The sequence below is a fragment of the Fusarium phalaenopsidis genome (assembly GCF_050370095.1).
Source record: "Fusarium phalaenopsidis strain FUZ10S chromosome Unknown contig_32292, whole genome shotgun sequence".
In the NCBI taxonomy this organism is placed as follows: domain Eukaryota; kingdom Fungi; phylum Ascomycota; class Sordariomycetes; order Hypocreales; family Nectriaceae; genus Fusarium; species Fusarium phalaenopsidis.
Window position 1 is genome coordinate 854,059 of NW_028145410.1, and position 19,212 is coordinate 873,270.

Sequence of the window (19,212 nt, forward strand, 5' to 3'; positions counted from 1 at the left end):
AGGTAGTCGACCAGATCGTTATATTCATTATGAGTCTCTATAAAGTGCTCTGCCAACGGTACTGACAGCCATGTGCTTCATACAAAGACCTTCCCTGTAAATCTCATTGAATTCAAGACGCGTGCTTTTGAACTTTTCCCCTGGAGAAGCTCGCGACTCAAAATCACACGGAGAACATCTACCAGCAGCCCTTCCACTTGCCCTGGTTGCACTGTTGGGCTAAGACTCAGTTAGTAAACCTGTATCTGTCAAGCGTAGGAGAGAAAGACTTACGGCAAATGGCGAAGCAGCTGCCACAGCGGCATCCGACAGCGCATCCCGTGTTGCAAACGGCGATGCACAGACTGAAACCCTTGGGGTCCTTGCAAGCACGAGCCTGGAGGGTGGACTCATCCCGGGCCTCGACAGCAGTGCTGCCCTCAGTGTAAGAGACACCGGCGTTCCAGGCGCCCTGGATGATGGGGTCGGCGGTGTCGACGACACCCTCAAAGTCGGCGAGGCTGGCCTCCTCGGCCGCGGGGGCGGCGAAGGCGAGGGCGAGGAAAGAGAGGAAGTAGGCGACCTTCATTTTTTTTTTTGGAGGGGTTGGTGGTTTTGTGTTTGTTTGGTTGTTGATGTTGTGCTGGTGCTGGTGATGAGGGATGAAAAGCCGATAGAGATGGCGGCAGCTCATCAGCCTCTTATACTTCTCTTCTCCGTCAAACTTGGATATTCTCGTTATATCATAAGACTCGAAAACTCATGATGTCCATCTACGTGATCTTCACATTCGGCAAGTCTGATCCGAAGAGCTCTTAGGCAACTGAGCATGGGTTTCGGACTTGTTGATGGGTCTCGACCTCTACAGCTAACTGTGCCACAAGTCTGCCTTCTAGAATGAAGTAAATCCACTAATGAAAATAAAGTTCATCATCCTATAGGAGCGCAAAATTTCACTTTCACCGACCGAGCGTTTGTGTCGCTTCATCGGCGTCTAGATGTTTTGCGGCGACGGTCCGAAGCGCTCATTCTACACCTGCAACTATTACCGCAGGACCTACATTTTGGGCATAATACGCTTCAGCTCATAGGACCGCCTAACCGACTGGCAAGGGCCCGCGACGCTGCGCCGCATCCGATACGTCGCTTCGTATAACATGCAAACTAATATATTGGCTAGCTGTTTCGAGTAGTTTTTATGCTTCTTAACCAGGACTCCCTGTCCCATCGTAGCATTTCAAAAGTCCCCATCGAACCAACAGACAGTTGAATATGTGATCTAGAACTCAATGGCATCGCCAAGTCAGCTGACTGGGGCCAAGACCATCCCATGCTCGCATCTCCGAGCCCCTTGTACACTCATGTTAAGCGCGCAGATGGAACCCTTTGGGGATCTAAGCGATCCTTCGGCCCCCGCTGCCGAGATTGACTGGGGTCTGGGGCGCGCGTGGAGCATCACCCCAGAGTAAGAAGCTCTGCATGGATCAGACTCTGTAACAGGTCAAGTGGAACATCCAGCCCCAGATGGCATCCCTAGAAGTCTGTTTTATGACTTGGAGTTGTTCTAGTTTCCCATCAAAGGCATTCCTCCCAGGGGAAGTATGCTTCAGTTCGAAGGGCATCCTCTGATGTTGTTGAAGGACTGGCTTCCGACTCAAAAGTCCTACGCGCCACTGGGTCCAGATGATCACTGGTTCGTCTGATGTGATGGGGGCAATAATGTTATCCTACCTCGGCCATGCACCCGGAGAGGGCTTGGTCACGCATACACGGTGGAGTCGTATGATATAATGGTCATAATATGCTGGAATCGTCTAAAATTAATAGGCACTTACACCTACACAGATGTTCGCCCAGGGGATTAGGTCCAGGGGACCAGGCCCCTTGGTCGCCGGCCCGGCCCGCTGGTCTTGAAAATGCTTGGCCATTCCGTTTCCACCTATACTCTAATGGGTAGCTACGTTATGTATTGCTCTTTGCTAGGATGCCGCTCCTTCACAACTCTTCTGATTTACTCTCCTTGATGTAGTTAGCCGATCCACCACTCCCCCTCTCAGCACAGACAACGTGACAACCTTTCTCTCCGCCTGCGTTGACTTCCTCGGCTGTATCCGCTCGAGTAGGATTCCACCTGCACCAGGGCTGACCCACCCGTTTCATCTAAGTCGGCATTGCCAGTTGCCAGACAGGAATTGAAGAGGATCTGCAAATCGCTCATTGAACTCGGCTCGAGCCCGGCAACGACACAACAGGGAGTTCGAAATTGACAACATGGCCAAACAGGCCACGAGATGATGGATGAGTGAAAAGTCTTGTTTGTTAATGATCCTGGACTTGCTAAGTTACAGGACGACAAGACATGCCCTGGACCGAAGGATTCAGGTTCCACAAGGCGGCGGGTAACGTTGTGGAGGCGCGACGAACTGATTCAAGGCCAATGGTGGATGACCAAGTTCAATGGCAACATTTACGTAAAGAAGTGCTTTGGCGGCTTGATAACAGCCCCGGAACTTCCCCAAAAGTGTCTCCCCCATCGAGACCTCGAAGCAGAAGCAACACGCCACTCCTGTTCACCAAGGATCACTTATCACTCTGCGGAAAAGCTTGCCCGGGAAGCCAGAGATGTTGACGCGTACTTGTACATGGGCTGAAGATGATCGCCCATGGTCTCCCATTGAGTAGAACCGTCTTGAACGGGGCAAAAATGCCTCAGAGGGGCCGAAAGGGAGGCTCAAAAAGTGGACAAAGGGTGACATGTCCACTGGTTTAAAAACGCGATCTCACAGCAGGCCTTGATTCGGAGGCATTCAGCTTGCGAGAGGTGAAACAGCTGTGCTGTCATCCAATATTAGATGTTGAGACCAAGTTTGACAACTGTTTGACATTCACTGTTTTAGCTGAACTACCGATACCTTGATGCCAAGCTTGCCATCTCGACAATTCCCTCCCTTGTTGATTTATTTCGTCGTGACCGGCCCCTTGCTTCTCGGCACCTACCATCTGAGCGCACCGAACCCCAGCGTGTTTGAATAATTTCTTGACGGTCATCGCTAAGGAACTGGTACTTCTGCGTTCCATACGTCCTTAAATAATGGGAACCCATCGGTCTCCCTTTAAATACTCCCAAGCACAAGCAAAGTCTTAGCGAGAGGAGGTCTGCCTTAATTCTATTCGTCTTCTAGATCATAAACTATGTCCTCAATGTTCAGAAGCTTTTGTATATCGAAATCCCAGGTCTCAGACTGATTCAGTTCAGTGCATGCTTTCCCTGAATGGCCCTGAATGTTAGGCGAGGTGAATAAGACGTCGTCCAGTCCGTCGCCAACATCCAAGCTGAAAGGGAGATTCGGTAAGAGAACATCTTGTATGTGTGGACAATCTTGTGCCAAATTTAGTAGGTCTGGTTGGCAGTCTGGATGCGGCATAGTGCTGTAATCAGACGTCATGTGGGCCTTGGTGGGCGATGCCGCGAAGGATCTTGGCGTGATGCCAAAATGCCTCTTGAACTGCCGGTGAAGATGTGCGCCCGTGATGTCCAGTTCTTGAGCAACGCCGTCCACCTTCCAAGGCGTTCCACTCTCGACGGCTGCAGTGATTATGGCTCGCGCGCGGTTACATAGCGTTCGGCCCAAGCTCTCCTTATCCCAGCCAAGCGTGCATGGTTGACATCTCTTGCAAGGTCGGTATCCGGCATCGAACGCCTGTTGCTGGTTGTCGAAAAAGATAATGTTGGATCGTCTGGCGACTCGACCGGGACATGTTGGACGGCAGAATATCTGGGTTGATCTGACTCCGTAGAGAAAGGACGAATTGGCGGTGGGATCACGACGAGAGACTGCGAGCCATCTGGTCGCAGCAGAGGCGTCGGAGGGAAGAGGCATGTAGATGCTGATGGATGTGATGGGAACAGGCACCTGAACGTAAAGTAATAGGCCTTGTTGAAAATTGGTTGCAGGAAAACAAAAGAAGGGAGCGTTCGACCGAAGTCAAGACAAAGTTGTTAGGGCCATGGCTCATTGGTCAGTTCCACATCAGTCCCTGAGCGCCGACCTCGGCCAGCGCTGGCTCTTGATTGGCTGGTTCGACATCACCATGGTGTTTTGAGCTTCCCTAAAAGAGGACGCTGAACAAGAGATGAATCCTTTCAGAATCTTCATTATCACTCGTGAGTTTCTTGCAGGGATTGACTCTCTGCTCTCATTCATCTTCATTGTTAATCCAAATACCATCCCCAACCGAGGCAGCCAACACACCTCTGTCATGGACGACCCTGTTGCCGCAAACATTCTTGGGACGGCTGGAGCCGTTTGTTGGTCTATACAGGCGAGTACACACACCTCCTCCTCCAAGGCAAGCTAGGGCTGATACTGACTACAATCATCCAACAGCTCCTGCCTCAAATTGTCAAGAACTATCGCCGCCACAGCACCGACGGCCTTCATCCTCTCATGTACCTCTCATGGGCCTTTGCTGGTATACCACTTGGCGTTTACAACGTGGTCCAGAACTTCAATGTTGCACTCCAGGTCCAACCTCACATTCTCATCTTCCTGAGTCTCATAACTTGGTCCCAGTGCAAGTACGACCGAGACAAGTGGACACTCGCCAAGATCCTGCTCGTTTGCCTGGCTACTGCATCAATCATCGGCGGTGTCGAGGCTGGCCTGTACTTTGCTCTACGATGTGCATGGGAAAGGGACATTGAGTGGCCCATGACACTCATGGCCGTTCTTGCAGCAGTCCTACTGGGGTGTGGAGTTTTGAGGTACTACTGGGAGATTTACCAATCGAGATCTGTCAAGGGCATCTCCTTTTTGTTCGTGTTTATTGACGCTGGAGGCGACGTGGCATCGATCCTGGCATTGGCCTTTGCACCGAGGATTGATATACTGGGTATAGTCATATACTCAGTCGAGGCAGTACTGTGGGCTGGCATTGGAATTTTGGGTATTCATTTTCGATTCCGCGGTTGGCTGCTTGACAAAATGGGTCGAAAGTCAGACGGCTTGGATAGTACGCCCTCAGAGCGCAACATGGAAGCTGGAGGGTCAAGATGCGTGGAGCCATGAGCGAGAAAATGAGTTAATTGAATACGCATGTACTCACCCTCGGGGTTTCTCGGCCGAGGGAATCAAGGTGGCGGTGGCATGTAATTACAATGGACCAACACCACTGAAGGGGACTGACCATTCACGAACATTCTAGAGAAAAACATTGACTTTGTATATTGTAAGATCTCTCTCCTCTTCTCAACATTCTCGTTCATTCGTTACCAAGCTTTCGGCGCTATCGTAGCCAGTTTGAGCAGGTAGTGCTGCACCCCTCTCAACAGGTACAGCTTGAACCCCGACCACCTGATGTCTCAGTTTTATTTGTTCCCCATCGGGCCATGGTTATACGTCGCACCATGGTTATCGCCAGTGACCTGAAACCCGCCCGAGCAATGGTTCATGTTGCCCTTGCCGCCGTGGTAGAACTGGTTCCCTGCGCCGTGGTTGTGAAGAGTAATACGGGCGCTCGGAGGCTCGTTCCCCAGAGAAGGCGGGAGTTTCTTGATTTCTTCCAGCGCATTGTTCAGCGCCGTGACGTGTTCGTCCTCGACGAGTGGGGGCGTGGCTACGCTGATGGCGTTCTGGAGCATGTCCATCATCACCATCTCCAACGGCTCCCCTTTGCCACGTTCCACGGCGTTGCGATAAGCTTCGGTCTTGTTTCGGCTCTCGCCAACCGCATGGAAAAGCCCTTGGAGATCTCCACTGCGCTCGCAACATGCCAGCGCTGCCTGGCGAATGACGGGGTACTTGTCACTAATCCCAGCGTCATCGGCCTCTGCAGTACCTAAGTCCAAGCGCTTTTGAATGGAGCTGAAGACATCAACCAGGGACGGGAGGTGCTTGGCAACAACTGAGAAGACCTCCAGCTGATTTTCTGCGTCCTTAATTGAACCGCACTGGTTTACCATCATCTGGAGGGCTGCGTTGAGCATCCCGAGTTGCATGAGCACCTGTGGTTTGGAGGTCTCATTCGGCGACATGATGATAAATTTTTGATTGGTCAGGAACAGGAGACGAAGTTTGAAGGAGTGAAGGTAGCGAGGAACCGGCTCGGCCGATGGGCAATGCGGCCGTATTTGGAGGCTGGGAGGGCGCACAGTCTCGCCCAAAGGCGACTCTCGGCGAACTGCAGTTTCTTTCTGAGGCTGAAGCTGACATTTCGGCATTTGGAGTTTGCCCCAGTCAGTCGTTATGGGCGAACCAGCGGGACAGACTGGCGACCAATGCGGCAGCGAAAATTACAAAAGCCACTCTGCAGCCGCCTCTGTGATTCAACCGTTCGCTTGCATCTGCTCACAGCCTGATTTTCATCACTGCCCAACAGCAACACTGCCACAACCTTTTCGCGCTCACCGGTGTGCCTCATGAGCTCAAAACTCGGCCTGCAAAACAGACCGACCCCCTCCCTCGCTGCAGGATCAAAGCCATATCCCGAATCCGTTTGGCCCCCTCAGGCCAAGGAGCGCAATGGCACTCGCCGAAGTAACAGGTGTCATCTCGGCTATCATCACCATCATTGACGCATCAATCAAAATATACCGCACCGCTGCAGATGCCTCGGATATCCCACAATCCTTCCGTGATGCGGCCTCGCGTCTCCCCCTCGTTCAAGACACCCTCAAATTGGCCACCGACGGTCTCGCCGAGGATGCTCTCAACCCCCAGTCACACGCCTCCTTAAGCGCTGTGCTGGAAAAGTGCACCGATAGGGTTGCAGTGCTTCTCGACATTTTTCAGCTCGTCATCGTACCCGCTCGGGCTTCCCGAGCTGAGAGATACCTCAGGGCACTGAAGACGATCCCGCAGGCGGAAAAGGTCGAGTCCTTGATGGAGGGAATCATGGCGGATTTGCAGCTCTTGGCCACTAACCAGGCTGTCAAGGCTGCGACGAGGAAACAGATGGACAGATTAATAAGCAAGATCGAGGTTAACGATGAGTCATGTCGCTCACCTATCATTCTAAACAACTCGGGGTCGGGGAGGCAGTTCGTCCACAACGGGACGGGGCATCAAAACGTTGCGACCGACACGGCTACGCAAATCAATGGGTCGTTCAGGGGAGGCACTTTCAGCTTTTATCAAAAGTGATGGAACAATTTGTACTACGTAGTGCTAGATACCTCAAATCGAATCAATTCTCACTATCAATCAAATCATCAAGGACCACATGTACACCTTGCCTCTACCACAACGGCTCACCCATTCACAAGTTCAATTGTTTTCCATCATCATTCTATGCGCTCTTTTTGCGTAGAACGCTAGTCTGTTGGCGATGTCATCTTTCTTCAGAGACAGCGCCAGTGCCCACGGCGAATACCCGTCTTCTTGTGGTCGACGCAAGTCAGCCCCCGCAGCACACAGAATATCCACGGTCTCAGCATTGGCATCCTTGCCATTCACGGCGTGATGAAGAGGAGTATATTCCTTGTTGTCCGCCAGGTTGATGTTGCCGGTTTTGGCCACCATTAGGCTCAGTCCATCGTTGAAGCCAAGGCTGGCGGCACGATGCAGCGCCGTCCACCCATCTTGATCCTGCACATCGCATGAAGCACCATAGCGGAGAAGGGACTCCACCATTCCTCGGCTCTTAAGTATGGTGGCCAACGCGAGAGCTGTGTTGTTCTTGTCGTCTTGCTCATCGAGACCTCCAGCGTGTGATGCTCTAGATGCTAGGAGGTCAACCACGTCCTCCAGTTCACGTAGCACGGAGTGGTGTAGCGCCGTAGAGTTTGTCGCATCTTTGAGGTCGATCTTTGATCCCATATCCAGGAGGAATCGCACATGGGGAAAGTTGCCTTCACAGCAGGCCTTGTGAAGAGCCGTCATCCCCAACCCGTCAGTTGCATGGATGTCAGCCCCATGCTGGCACAATAGCCAAGCGACCGACAGGTCATTTGTAGAGAGGGCGAGATCTAGCAATGGCAACCCATTCTTAGCTTGAAGCCTCCCGTTTGCTTGCGTTGTCATCTTTGTCATCAGCAGCCAGGCAATATCCTTGTTCTTGCCCTTGATGGCGTAGTGAAGAGCAGACCAATCCTTGCTGTCAACAATGTTGGGCTGCGCTCTGTTCTGTAGTAAGAGCCAGACAATATCCCGGTCATTGTTCTTCACTGCTAGAATAAGGGGTGTGTGGTTGTCGCCATTCTTCCCTGTGAGATCGGATCCAGCCTCCATCAGCTGCCGAGCTATGGGACCGTTATTGTAGAACAAGGCCAAACAGAGTGGAGACATTCCGCTATCAGGGTCCTTGAGATTGACGTTGGCTGGGTTGGGCTTCCTGTCCATAAGCCGTTGAAGCGTCTTAGACTTTCCGTGCTTGACAGCATGTATCAAAGGCAGCCAGTTGTCTGAGGTGGGGCGGTTGAGGTCTACACCTCTGTCGAACAAAAGCTGCATCAAGATGTGAACATGGCTATCAATGGCGCGTTTCAAGGGGCTCCATCCACGTTTAGAGGAGTTACCATTGCTTCTGGGGCTCTTTTTGAATTCGTCAGCCATCTCATGGCCATGGTTGAACAACTCTCTCAGCGAGGTCCATCCTTCCTGGATGACCTCAGCATTCACATCGTCTTGGCTCGTAATAAGTAGTTCAGCCAGCGATGTAGGCCCATACCGAATCACCAGTGATAGAGGAGTAAGGCCCTTGGAGTTCTTGATGTCCAGCTTCGCTCCGCCCTGAACCAAGGTTTGTATGATTTTAGGGTTGCTCGACGTTGACCCTGACAAACATTTGTGAAGTGGAGTGTTTCCAGAAGCATCAGGAATGTTGGGATCCGCCTTCTTGCGAACAAGGTCCTTGACAAGCTGGTGACGACCGAGTGTGGCGGCCCAATGTAGAGCAGTCTGGTTATCAGAACACTGAGCATTGACATCGGCACCAGCTTTAATCAGCATCTTGACATGGGCTCTCATGTTATAAAACACGGCAGCATGTAGGCCAGTCATGCCGTCGACAGCCCGGTCAGGTTCGTCCGGTATCTTCCGAAAAGCCCTCGTTAACTTGTTTTTGCTGAATAGGAACTTCTTGATTTGAATTTCCATCTCCGAATCCATATCATGACCATCGGGACAATGTTGTGCCCAGTGATTTGAGGCGTACTCCAACAACGGGGTCTCAAAACTGCCGTCAGGGTCGTCCGCTCGCAAGCATAAGAGACAGGTTTTGGCTATTTCACGGTCGGCAGACTTGCAAATAATACCATCCACGAGATGGCGCTTCACGTCTTCATGGACAAGCCGCAGGGTGCCTTTTTCCTGGTCTTGGACCACCAGGCCAGCGCAAACCGGCACCAACAAGTCTCTTGGTGGTCGGCTGGCCTTCCAGGAGTCTGTTTTGTTTTCGCGAAAGGCAAAGCTGTCTTGGATTTGTCCGATGGTCAAATCAACCTTGGCATGCACAATCCAAGTAATGACATGGCTGGCTAGCTCTCTCTCGAAGTCGATTTTCTTCAAGATCTGTTGCATCGCCCCTTCGAAAGCGTTGTCCAGATTTTCTGGGAGTCGAGAGAGGGCTTTTTCGATATGTTCCATGGTGCCGTATTTGCTCAGCGTGTCCAGGTGTAGTCTGGCAAGAAGAAACCTGAACGCACTATCAGCGCTGACGATAGCAATCCAGAAGTTGAAACTGACATTCCACTCGCCGACGTCACATTGGTGATTGATTGTGTCACCCAATCAATCTTCTGGTGCTCTTTCAGTACGCAGTGGAGGTTCCGGTCACTTTCGATGCGAGCTTTGACGTAGCCAATTATATCCTGCTTTTGGGGTGTGACAACCAGTGTTTGGCTGGGTTTCAGGCGACGAATGTCAAGATCTGTCCTTGAGCTAACCAGTGTTCTGACATTGCTCGGAAGGTCCTTGATTGCATCCAACACAAGTCGTTGTGTCGGTTCGCACGACGAGTTGGGACAGTTATCTAGCCCATCGATCACCAAGTAGACTGTCTTGAAGATGCTTGCCTGAGCCTTGAAGAGCCAGTGATACCTTGAGGGAGGAAGAGAATGGGATCTTTGGAGACAGTCATTGAATTCGGATTTCAAGTCGTTAGCGATACCTCCGGGTGCTTGCTTTTGCAACAGCTGCAGTATCAGGCTTGCCCAGATGTTACTTGCCAGCGGAGCCGTTGCATCCTTTTCGTGGAAGAACAAATAAATACAAATAGTGTCCAGTGTTTGGCGACATTGATTGTCGAGGGAATCGATGATAATGGAGCTAGAAGAGAAAGATGCATTAGCGAACGCCAGCCACATCCATGTTGTGCCAGCAGACTCACATCAACATGCTCTTTCCTGACCCAACTGCAACATCTCTAGTTAGCCAAGCCAAGAGTGGTGGTGTCCCGGCTTCTTACGTGTCCCAGGCATGAAGAGAAAGCGATCGGGGCTTGAAGAATCCTTCCACCTTTGAAACTCGCTCGTGGATAAAATCCATCTGCCCGTTCCAGGAGTGACCTGGCCGAGGAGGTCGAGTTGGCGATCGCGAGGGGCTATAGAAGGCTGACCCGACTGCTGTGTGAGCCACTTGGCCACGATTGCATCTTGAAAAAAAGTCAGCACTACAATGCTTGGAGTTTGACAGTCGGGGGCTGACTTACGATATGGTTCCTTGTCGCTTTTCCGAGAGTTAATCAGCTCCTGAACCAAAATCCACACATCTGGTGGCATGTTGACTATCACGACAGTCAGTGAGTGATCTGGGCTAAGTTGCGGGATGGAGCGTACCACTAGTATGATGACCGAGGTAATTGAGCTGAACTCCATTGTCGCTGACAGAGTTCTGGGGGCCATTGCCAAAGGCTAGATACTGTCGGCCAGTCGAGTTATTGTGGGCTGCCGAAAACGACGGGGACATGATCGGCATCGCGCTCTCTGGGAGCGATGGTAGACGGCTGGCGCTCATATGGGTATCAAGTTTTCCGAAGGTTCTCAGATGTGTCCTATTGAGTATTGGAATAGTTCCCTCCATGAGGCTGAGAGAAGAGGGAGCCGAAAGCGAAAGCACCACTATTTCTACCTGGGCATTGAGCGATTGGGACACTGAGGGGGTGGGGAGGGCTTCGCCTCCTGTCGGCTGTCGCTGACTTGCATCAAAATGCAAGGCAACCAGCCACTGGACCAAGTAAGGGCGCGTATTCGCGAGGCATTGTTGGCCGATATTGTCCAATCAGCTCGACCATGAGAGCTCACCGGCTTGCCAAGCCTCAAGCTCAAGAGGGTGGTGTCAAAGAGACCTGCATCCATGGCTCTGCGAGGCGTTCATCTGGGTTTTTCGCTTGGTCTGTTCATTTGACTCGCCGTTCTGTCTTATTTTATGACGGCTCCCCTTTGTCCCACACCACACAAACAACTACCATCAGTCGTGTTGCCCCTACTTGGATTAATCTTTTACTCCGCTGTACAAACATGCCTTTGATTAAGCGGTCCCCAAGTCGTCCACCTCCAAGACCTGGACCAGAAGAAGATTCGGACGACACAAGCACATACACAAGTGAGACTGACGTGAGGGACGCTTACGTGGAAGACGCCGAGATTTATGACTCGGATATTGCCGCAAGGGGCCCCAGACAGACCAGGCTTGCCCCCTCGAGACCCGAAAGTCATAATGGTCAACCCTTAGTTTCAAATAACGCCAATAGACACAACCGACTCCATGAGCCGCAACGTGGATTCCGCTCTTCACAGCGTTTTCAACCCCGGCAAGAGAGGATTCAAGAACATCCTCCCAATCCCTACCCCGATCCCAGGATACCCTACGCCGCTACAGGCCTCGAGGAGGACTTTTCTCCGCGCAGGGTTAACTCATACGGCGCTTACGGGCGCCAACGGATGGCCAGCAGTGCAAACCCAGCAGCTTACAATCCAGGAATGCATGGTTCGTATCCAGCAGGTTCACAACCGTTTGCTCAGTCGGGTCATTTTCACCACCTCACTTCACCACCACCGTCCCCTACAGAGGTTCAAACACCAACCCCAAGAACCGATGCCAATATCACCAGACTGGAAGCTGAGCTTGCTGAGTTGAGAGCTAGAGAAGAAGAGAGGAGGGTCAGGGAGGAAAGGGAACGGTTCGAAAATGGTGTCCGCGAGGCATCCAAAGCTGAAATCCAACAAGCGAAGGAGCAGCTGGAAAGAACGAGACAAAAAGTGTCGGAAGAAATTGAGCAGGCAAGACTGCAGGGTGAGCAGGACGCCTTAATCAAATTCGAAAAGGAACGGCACGCAGAACGAGAGGAGCAGCGACAACTGAATGAACTAAGGAGACAGATCAAGACCGAAGTTAGGGCCGAGTTGGAGGCTGAGCGAGAGGCCGAGATGGCGGAACGAGAAGAGAGAGAGATATTGACCCGAGAGTTTGAAAGAAAAGCCATGGATCTGATGCTGGAGAAATTGGAAGAGGCTCTCTCTCTGTCAAAAGAAAAGTTTCTTCAGGATACTGAGATGGACAAGGACTTGCTGCTGACCGCGGTACAAACCTCGATCAAATCCCATTTGAGACAAAGTCTCGTCGTCTCTCCGCCAAGAGAAGAGAACGACCGTGTCTCTTCCTTTGTATCAGAGCCAAGGCCAAAGCCTCGGTCACCATCGCCTCCTGACCAAGCGGAGTGCACCTCGGTTCCTGATACCACTTGCTCTCGATCACAAAGCTCATCATCACAGGGTGGCAGCCAAATGGATTGTGCAGAGCCTCCTCCTGCCGTTCCTGACGCGCCAAGGGGGGCCTGTGACAGTGTTGAAGACGAAGAGGACATGACAGACCATCTCGGGTACACTTCCGGCGACTGGGGTTTCATGCCGGGCTACCAATCCTTTCAACATCCTCCACGGCGACATGGCGGAAGAGACATGGAAGAAGATTATCGGAATCATGGCAAACTACCGTTCAAAGCTCTTGTCGATCATGTTACTGAAGCTGTCATGGACCGACTCAACATGGAGCCAAACCGGTATGCTCCTAGGCACATGACGCCATTTGGTCAAAGACATCCCCCAAACTACCCGACCAGGAGACAAACACCGGAAAGTGATGATTACTCTGGTTTTCATGGCGGGAAGCGTCATTACGGCGACGCGGCGGCTGTTTATGATGGTGGACGGTTTCAGCATGAAGAGCCAGACCATATCTCACGCCCATATGAGCCTCCGCGCCTCCGCGGAATCCCAATCGAGGCAATTCGAAACGTCCCTTCACCGTCTTCTGGGGCCTCTCTCGACCCGCTACCATCCTCCATCGTAGAAGAGTCTCACACATCCACAAAAGATCCAGTGCAAGCCCAACCGAGCTCACGACAAAAACTTCTCGAGGCGAGCAACAGCGCTGAAAGAGGCACGGACACTGAGTCCTATTCTGATTCTGAAAGTATTGCGGGCTCGGACTCAACGGTTTTCCACGAGGCCCCTGAGAGTATGACGGAGTATTCGATGAACGGAGACTCCGCAGTAGGACAAGATAACCCTAAGGATTCTCCCGATGGGTGGGAGAGACAGGAGAGCTGCATAAGTCAAATGCAGTGATGGAACAAGAACATGAGAGACTGGAAACCAGGCTTGAGACTGCATTGAGTATAAATATATATAAAATTCTTTATTATTATCTATATATTACTTCATTTATATAAACGTCTTTATACCTATAATTTTCCGTCCAGGTTGCCCGAGACTCGATCCAAGTCTTGGCGGCGCTAGCAAAGGAAACCGACATCTATCGTGTGCAACACAAGACATTTAACCATTCCCTCGAGACCGCTTTGTCGTCTCTACTCCTTGCGACCTCTTACGCAGGGTCTGGTCAAAGTAAATCTTGTCTGGAGGATGTTGTTACAGCAACACAGCTGATTCATCAGCTAGCAACAGAATCGTTGATGACGAGAAGGTTGAGGGATAAACTGCAAAGCATAAGAAAGACTACAAATAAGTTCCGATCGCATAGACATACTGGCAATGCCACCGAAAAGGAAGATTCGGCAAATACCAGCGGCAGAGATGAGCAACAAGTGCCCGGTACTTGTCTAGCAGCCAAAACAACAACACTTGTTCAACGTTCTGGCTTTGAAGAGACAGATTCGGACCAGCCTACAACATACAACCCTTCAATGAGGCTAACATTCCTATTAGTCTATTTGATCTAGATACCACGAACACCACATGGGCATATCCTGATCCGTCATTACTCATCGGCTTGACTGAGATACTTTGGAACTAAGAGAGCTTTACACTCTTCTAAGTAATCTTGTTGAGCTCCTAATATCAGCAGACCTCAAAATCATATATTAAATAGTTCTGTTCATCCCTCAACTAAAACTAGTAACGCTCACTGTGATCGCTCTTTCAGTTCAACAGGAACAGCAGCCTCGGTCTGCACCCGAAGACTCAACAAGTCCGGCCGCGAGTAATGCCCCACCAAGTCGAGATTCTGCTGCATCATGGCTCGCATCTTCAGATCAACATCAGCGTACAGAATACCCTCTTCTCCTGGCTGCAGAGCTTTGCACAGTTCAGAGCCGTCGGGCCCATAGATCATGCTGAAACCACCACCAGGGCATCTAGCGTAGTCGAAGTTCTCGAGCCTTGTGCTAGCTTTACTAGCTTCCGTTAGGACCTGTGAGCAGACCAGAACGAAGCAGGCTCCTTCCATCGCCATGACCTGGGAAAACCTGTTGCAGGCCGGAGGGGTCAAGTGATATGGCCACGGTTGACCCTCCAGAGGATCCCAGCACAGAGGCCAGCTAGACACCTGGATATCAAGGTTTTGAGAGTACTGGTAGTAGCGTAGTAGAGGTTGAGTGTGCTCCCAACAGTTCAAACCGCCAATGTTACCAAAGGACGAAGGCACGACAGCTTTGATGGACTCTGCTTGACCGTCGCCCCAATATGCTCTCTCCACGTGAGTTGGCTTGATTTTCCGCCGATGGCCAACGATAGTACCGGTCTCATCAATGAAGGACTGTAGTAAAATTAGTGTCTCGACTCGCAGCATCATACTCGGATTGTTTGGCTTACCTGAGAAATGTAGAGGGAGCCCTTATATCTTTCACTATAGCCGAGCACAACAAAGACACCGGCTTCACGAACGGCGGTTTTGATCTCTTCCATTTCATCAGAGTCCTTTTCAAGCGAATTATGAAAATACTCGTTCATAAAGCCAGCATTGCTAACAGGCGAGTTGGCCCAAATTGTCCTAGGCATATGTTAATTTGTTAAAGGTCGGCCGAGTTCAGTAGATCAACTCACCATGGGTATCCTGGAATGAAAATCTCAGGAAAGCCAACGACCTTGGCGCCGTTGCCCGCAGCCTCTTGTATCAGCCGTGTGGTTTTGGCAACGCTGCCTTTCAAGTCGTTCCAGCATGGCTCGGCCTGGATAGCGGCTACTTTGATGGGGGATGACATTGTGTAGATGTTTTTGAACAGTTAAAAATCGTGGTTTCGATCGTATGTTGAGCAATTGTCGGCTTTATTTACTGTTTTTATATTGAATCACCCCCTCTCTTATCTGCCGTGACACCTATTTACCCCACAATTTGCCAGAGTTGCAGATCTCGGAATCAACGTGTCTTATCTTATTCCGATGACCTCAGCTCCAATCACTATCAAAGATAAGGTCAACTTAGTCATTTTAGTCTCAAAATAAGCTTTGCGACCCTGGCTTGTCCCGGACCCGACGACCAGTCTATCGGATAATGCACCTATCAATGCAGCTATCGTTGCCGCTCACACGTGCCATAGGATAAATACACGAGATTCAGCTTAGTGCCATGTTAACCTATGATCGGAATAAGCTTTCGTGGGTAAGGTAATTCCGATTCCGTAGCTGATGTCGGCAGATAAGCAAAATCTCAGCTCGCGGCATTGGTGCGTTCAAGGGGCTGAACAGCTTGTGTGAGGTTCCACGTGTGCCTATCAACCTGATGCTTGTGGTACACAGCTTGAGGCCAGTATGCTGTCATTGTTGTACAAAAGTAACTTTCCACATCCATTGGCTTTTATTCTTCAGCTAGTCTATAAATATGCCACCTTTCCCCGCACCCGTCTTCAGCTGATGACATATTTTCACTACGCTTAACCAAAATATTCTGCTCGTGAGAAGCACTTTTGTTGACGTTGACGCGCCTCATCACTATGTTTTACCGAGCCAGCTTCAAGCCTGGAGATCTATTTCTCTACGGAATATACGGAATCCAGTACCAAGGCCAGAGTCCTTCAGGCCCGCAGCTGGATCTCATTCAAAAGTTCGACGAGATCATCTCTGGGCAAACCCATCTTGATCGCATCACTGTTCCTGGCAACGATGGATTTGCCACTCAGATCTGGCTTTCATACTGGTGGCCAAAATCTTACGCAGAATGGTGGTCCAAGCCTGCCGTCAAAGAGTTCTGGAGCGGCCTCCCAGACGACGCAGGCATGTGGCGAGAAGTTCTCACAGTCTCGCCAAGCAGAGTGCAGAACGCGTGCACTGCAGAGTTGAAGAATGGATTGAACGGCCTTGGAAACATGGAGCCGTTTAGTGAAAAGATTGGATATTGGGGCTGTGTTCGCCATCGCATACCTGATGTCAGTTTGGGTGACAAGCTCGCCTCTTCACTTGAGGAGATGCCTTCGCGAGTTCCAGAGACATCAGATATCCGTCCTGGCAGGACACTTGTCACCGACTTGCCAGACAACATCTGTTTTCTTGTCGAAGGTCAAGACCACACACGCATGTCAGCAAGGGAAAAAGATTTGTGGTTCGAAGAGTTTGATGAGCTCGTCACGGGATGGATGGAACACTTGGGCAAGGATACCACTGCGAATGGGCTTTTCGATGTGCGGATGGGCCACGTCTCAGATTGTGGAACATTCAAGGATACAGGCCCAGTCAACCTGAACCACAACAGGAAGATTGAAATGTTTTACTGGATGGACATGAGCAAATTCGAGAGGGCTGGTCGAGTTCACAGAGGTCACATCAAGCTTCGGAAACGCTGGATGGAGACATATGGACCGGGAGGAGAGATGGGAGATGGCGTGGGTAAGATCAACTTGTGGGAGGAAACGTCGATTATGAAGGGTTCAGATATCGTCGCCGAGTATGTTGGATGTCGGGAGGGCACTGGTTTCATGGCATATGACAAGTCAGGTGTGGTCCATAGTGAGGTAGCAGTCTAAATTGAACCGTCACTTCTAGTGTAATGGTAGTCACAGCTGCGACACCTTGGCCGCTGCGCCACGGGGCGAACAATTAGACCACAATCGCCATTGTAGTAATTACAGAAGGTGCTTCAAGTGCGTACAGGGGTTTACAGCGTTGTGGCTGGTAACCACGCCGTAACACTTCTCATCATGGGTGTACACAGAAGTGTCACCCATCCGCCAATCACAACACATTCTCCTTGATCCAGCCAGAAAACAAACAAGAGGTAGTATTCACGTGTCCTCTCTCCCATCCCCACCATAATGTCTGCATCCAGGCATTTCCATACACTGGCCGGACTCCTCGTCCTACTGCTGCACTCCCACCAGACTCTTCGGCAAGAATGCCTTTGTGGACGTGCGATTTTGAGAGTTGCCATAGACCTGCTCTCCGCACTTTTGGCGATTGCGTGCTCTGCAACCGTCATTTATGCTCCATCCATCTTGAACCCAAGTTTCACACCTGCCCTCGGTGGGAGGTCAGTTTGCCCCTCGCTCCGCCTACTTACTCACTAACTCACCAATTGTCAGGGCGCGGACTCTTACGATCCTGTGGCCCGGGATGCCGAAAGACGTGAGCTCACAAAGCTGATAGAGGTGATCAATACCCACGCCCTTGAGGAACGAGCCAGTCATTTACGCCAAGGCATACCTTGCTCTATCCCTCCGCTTCGTTATGACAGAGTGATACCTAGCTCTGTGATGGGCGGGATGAACTATCACATTGAAGTTCCCTTCGATGATGGAATCATATGGATCGCCCGTATCCGCAGGTTCAACGCTACGTCTCCCCCAGCAGCAGTACGAGATTATATCATCCGTAGTGAGGTTGCAACTCTGAGGTTTTTCGAGCAGACTGGCGTTCCAGCTCCAAAGGTTTATGATTTCGCACTTGAGCATCCTGACAACCCTGTGGGGGTTGGCTTCATTTTGATGGAGAAGTTACCCGGCACATCTTTAACATGGTCCAACCGCAACTGAAGAACAAAACAAGGTCATGAACCAACTTGCGGACACATTCGTGGAGCTTCACAAGTACCCCTTCGACCTTCTTCGCTCGCTTGATAGTCCCGGTGAATCTGAGGTGGGCGCATTTGCTCGGGAATCACTCACCAACATAGTGCATTCCGAAATGCGCACCACTGGACCCTTTTCTTCTCTCGAAGAGTACCATATCGCCTCAATCCGACTCATCTTGGATTTAATCATCCAAGAGGAAATGTACTCCCAGCAAGCAGTGGATGCTTACTTGATCCACCGGTACCTCCTCGACTTGGTCCCGCGGGTATTACCACCAGTCTTTGACGACGAAAAGTTCTATCTAAAGCACGGAGACGACAAGGGAGATCACATTCTGGTCGATGAGCATTTCAACGTCACTGGAATTATCGACTGGGAGTGGGCTCACACTGCTTCGCCTGCACATGCCTTTAACTCTCCCATTGGCTTTTTACCAGTTGCAGACTTCTACCGTGGTGAAAACAACCTGGGTAGCGACGAGGTTATTTTTGCACGCCTGCTTAAGGAGAAGGGCCATCAGGACTTGGCCCATTTTGTTCGAAATGGTCGGTTACAACATAGGTTCGCTTTCTGCTGCGGATATAATCTTGCCGACTGGGACGGATTCCTAGGCTTGTTTCGAGGGCTTCGAGATGCTGTGGGGGTAGACGAGGGTTTGGAATGGAATGAGTGGAAAGCTGTCGCGCTGCAACGCTACAAGGACGATTCTGGGTTACAGCTCCTGCTAAACAGGCATCAGGTCTCCCCGATTGTTTGAGTTCAGGGGATCAACGGGCTAAGCTCACCCAACAGCAAAGGTGAAATAGCGACAGTTAGGCCCCCATGCGATTCGAGATCCACACTGATGTGGCAATTCAACAAGTTTGAGGGTGTTGACAGTGTTCATTATATTCAGCAACAGGATTTCTTGTGACCTGCTGGTTCAGCTATTAAAGAGAAAACTGTGTTCCTCAGCAATGACATGTGCCTTTCCGTCTATGTGTAGATTCAAACGCT

General features: G+C 50.9%; 8 protein-coding genes across 8 annotated transcripts; 4 read left to right on the forward strand and 4 right to left on the reverse strand.

The window, feature by feature from the left end:
* Positions 1-178: 178 nt before the first annotated feature.
* Positions 179-568, reverse strand: LRP88_04579 (uncharacterized protein; the record flags this gene model as incomplete). The annotated part of the gene is made up of 2 exons (XM_083241151.1): positions 179-219; positions 274-568. The coding sequence occupies 2 exons, from the start codon at positions 566-568 to the stop codon at positions 179-181; spliced, it is 336 nt and encodes a 111-aa protein (XP_083102299.1).
* Positions 569-4,239: 3,671 nt separating this feature from the next.
* LRP88_04580 (PQ-loop repeat-containing protein) lies at positions 4,240-5,048 on the forward strand (the record flags this gene model as incomplete). The annotated part of the gene is made up of 2 exons (XM_083241152.1): positions 4,240-4,284; positions 4,368-5,048. 2 exons carry the CDS (start codon positions 4,240-4,242, stop codon positions 5,046-5,048), a joined length of 726 nt encoding a protein of 241 aa, XP_083102300.1.
* A 299-nt stretch (positions 5,049-5,347) lies between these two features.
* LRP88_04581 (uncharacterized protein) lies at positions 5,348-6,013 on the reverse strand (the record flags this gene model as incomplete). Its single annotated transcript, XM_083241153.1, has 1 exon — positions 5,348-6,013. The coding sequence occupies one exon, from the start codon at positions 6,011-6,013 to the stop codon at positions 5,348-5,350; it is 666 nt and encodes a 221-aa protein (XP_083102301.1).
* Positions 6,014-6,500: 487 nt separating this feature from the next.
* Positions 6,501-7,121, forward strand: LRP88_04582 (uncharacterized protein; the record flags this gene model as incomplete). The annotated part of the gene is made up of 1 exon (XM_083241154.1): positions 6,501-7,121. One exon carries the CDS (start codon positions 6,501-6,503, stop codon positions 7,119-7,121), a length of 621 nt encoding a protein of 206 aa, XP_083102302.1.
* Positions 7,122-7,244: 123 nt separating this feature from the next.
* LRP88_04583 (ankyrin repeat domain-containing protein) lies at positions 7,245-10,892 on the reverse strand (the record flags this gene model as incomplete). The annotated part of the gene is made up of 6 exons (XM_083241155.1): positions 7,245-9,612; positions 9,663-10,016; positions 10,306-10,330; positions 10,384-10,569; positions 10,627-10,701; positions 10,754-10,892. 6 exons carry the CDS (start codon positions 10,890-10,892, stop codon positions 7,245-7,247), a joined length of 3,147 nt encoding a protein of 1,048 aa, XP_083102303.1.
* Positions 10,893-14,339: 3,447 nt separating this feature from the next.
* On the reverse strand, positions 14,340-15,417 carry LRP88_04584 (carbon-nitrogen hydrolase family protein; the record flags this gene model as incomplete). The annotated part of the gene is made up of 3 exons (XM_083241156.1): positions 14,340-14,972; positions 15,029-15,206; positions 15,260-15,417. The coding sequence occupies 3 exons, from the start codon at positions 15,415-15,417 to the stop codon at positions 14,340-14,342; spliced, it is 969 nt and encodes a 322-aa protein (XP_083102304.1).
* A 729-nt stretch (positions 15,418-16,146) lies between these two features.
* Positions 16,147-17,172, forward strand: LRP88_04585 (phenylacetaldoxime dehydratase family protein; the record flags this gene model as incomplete). Its single annotated transcript, XM_083241157.1, has 1 exon — positions 16,147-17,172. The coding sequence occupies one exon, from the start codon at positions 16,147-16,149 to the stop codon at positions 17,170-17,172; it is 1,026 nt and encodes a 341-aa protein (XP_083102305.1).
* A 1,021-nt stretch (positions 17,173-18,193) lies between these two features.
* LRP88_04586 (uncharacterized protein) lies at positions 18,194-18,973 on the forward strand (the record flags this gene model as incomplete). The annotated part of the gene is made up of 1 exon (XM_083241158.1): positions 18,194-18,973. The coding sequence occupies one exon, from the start codon at positions 18,194-18,196 to the stop codon at positions 18,971-18,973; it is 780 nt and encodes a 259-aa protein (XP_083102306.1).
* Between the last annotated feature and the right edge of the window lie 239 nt (positions 18,974-19,212).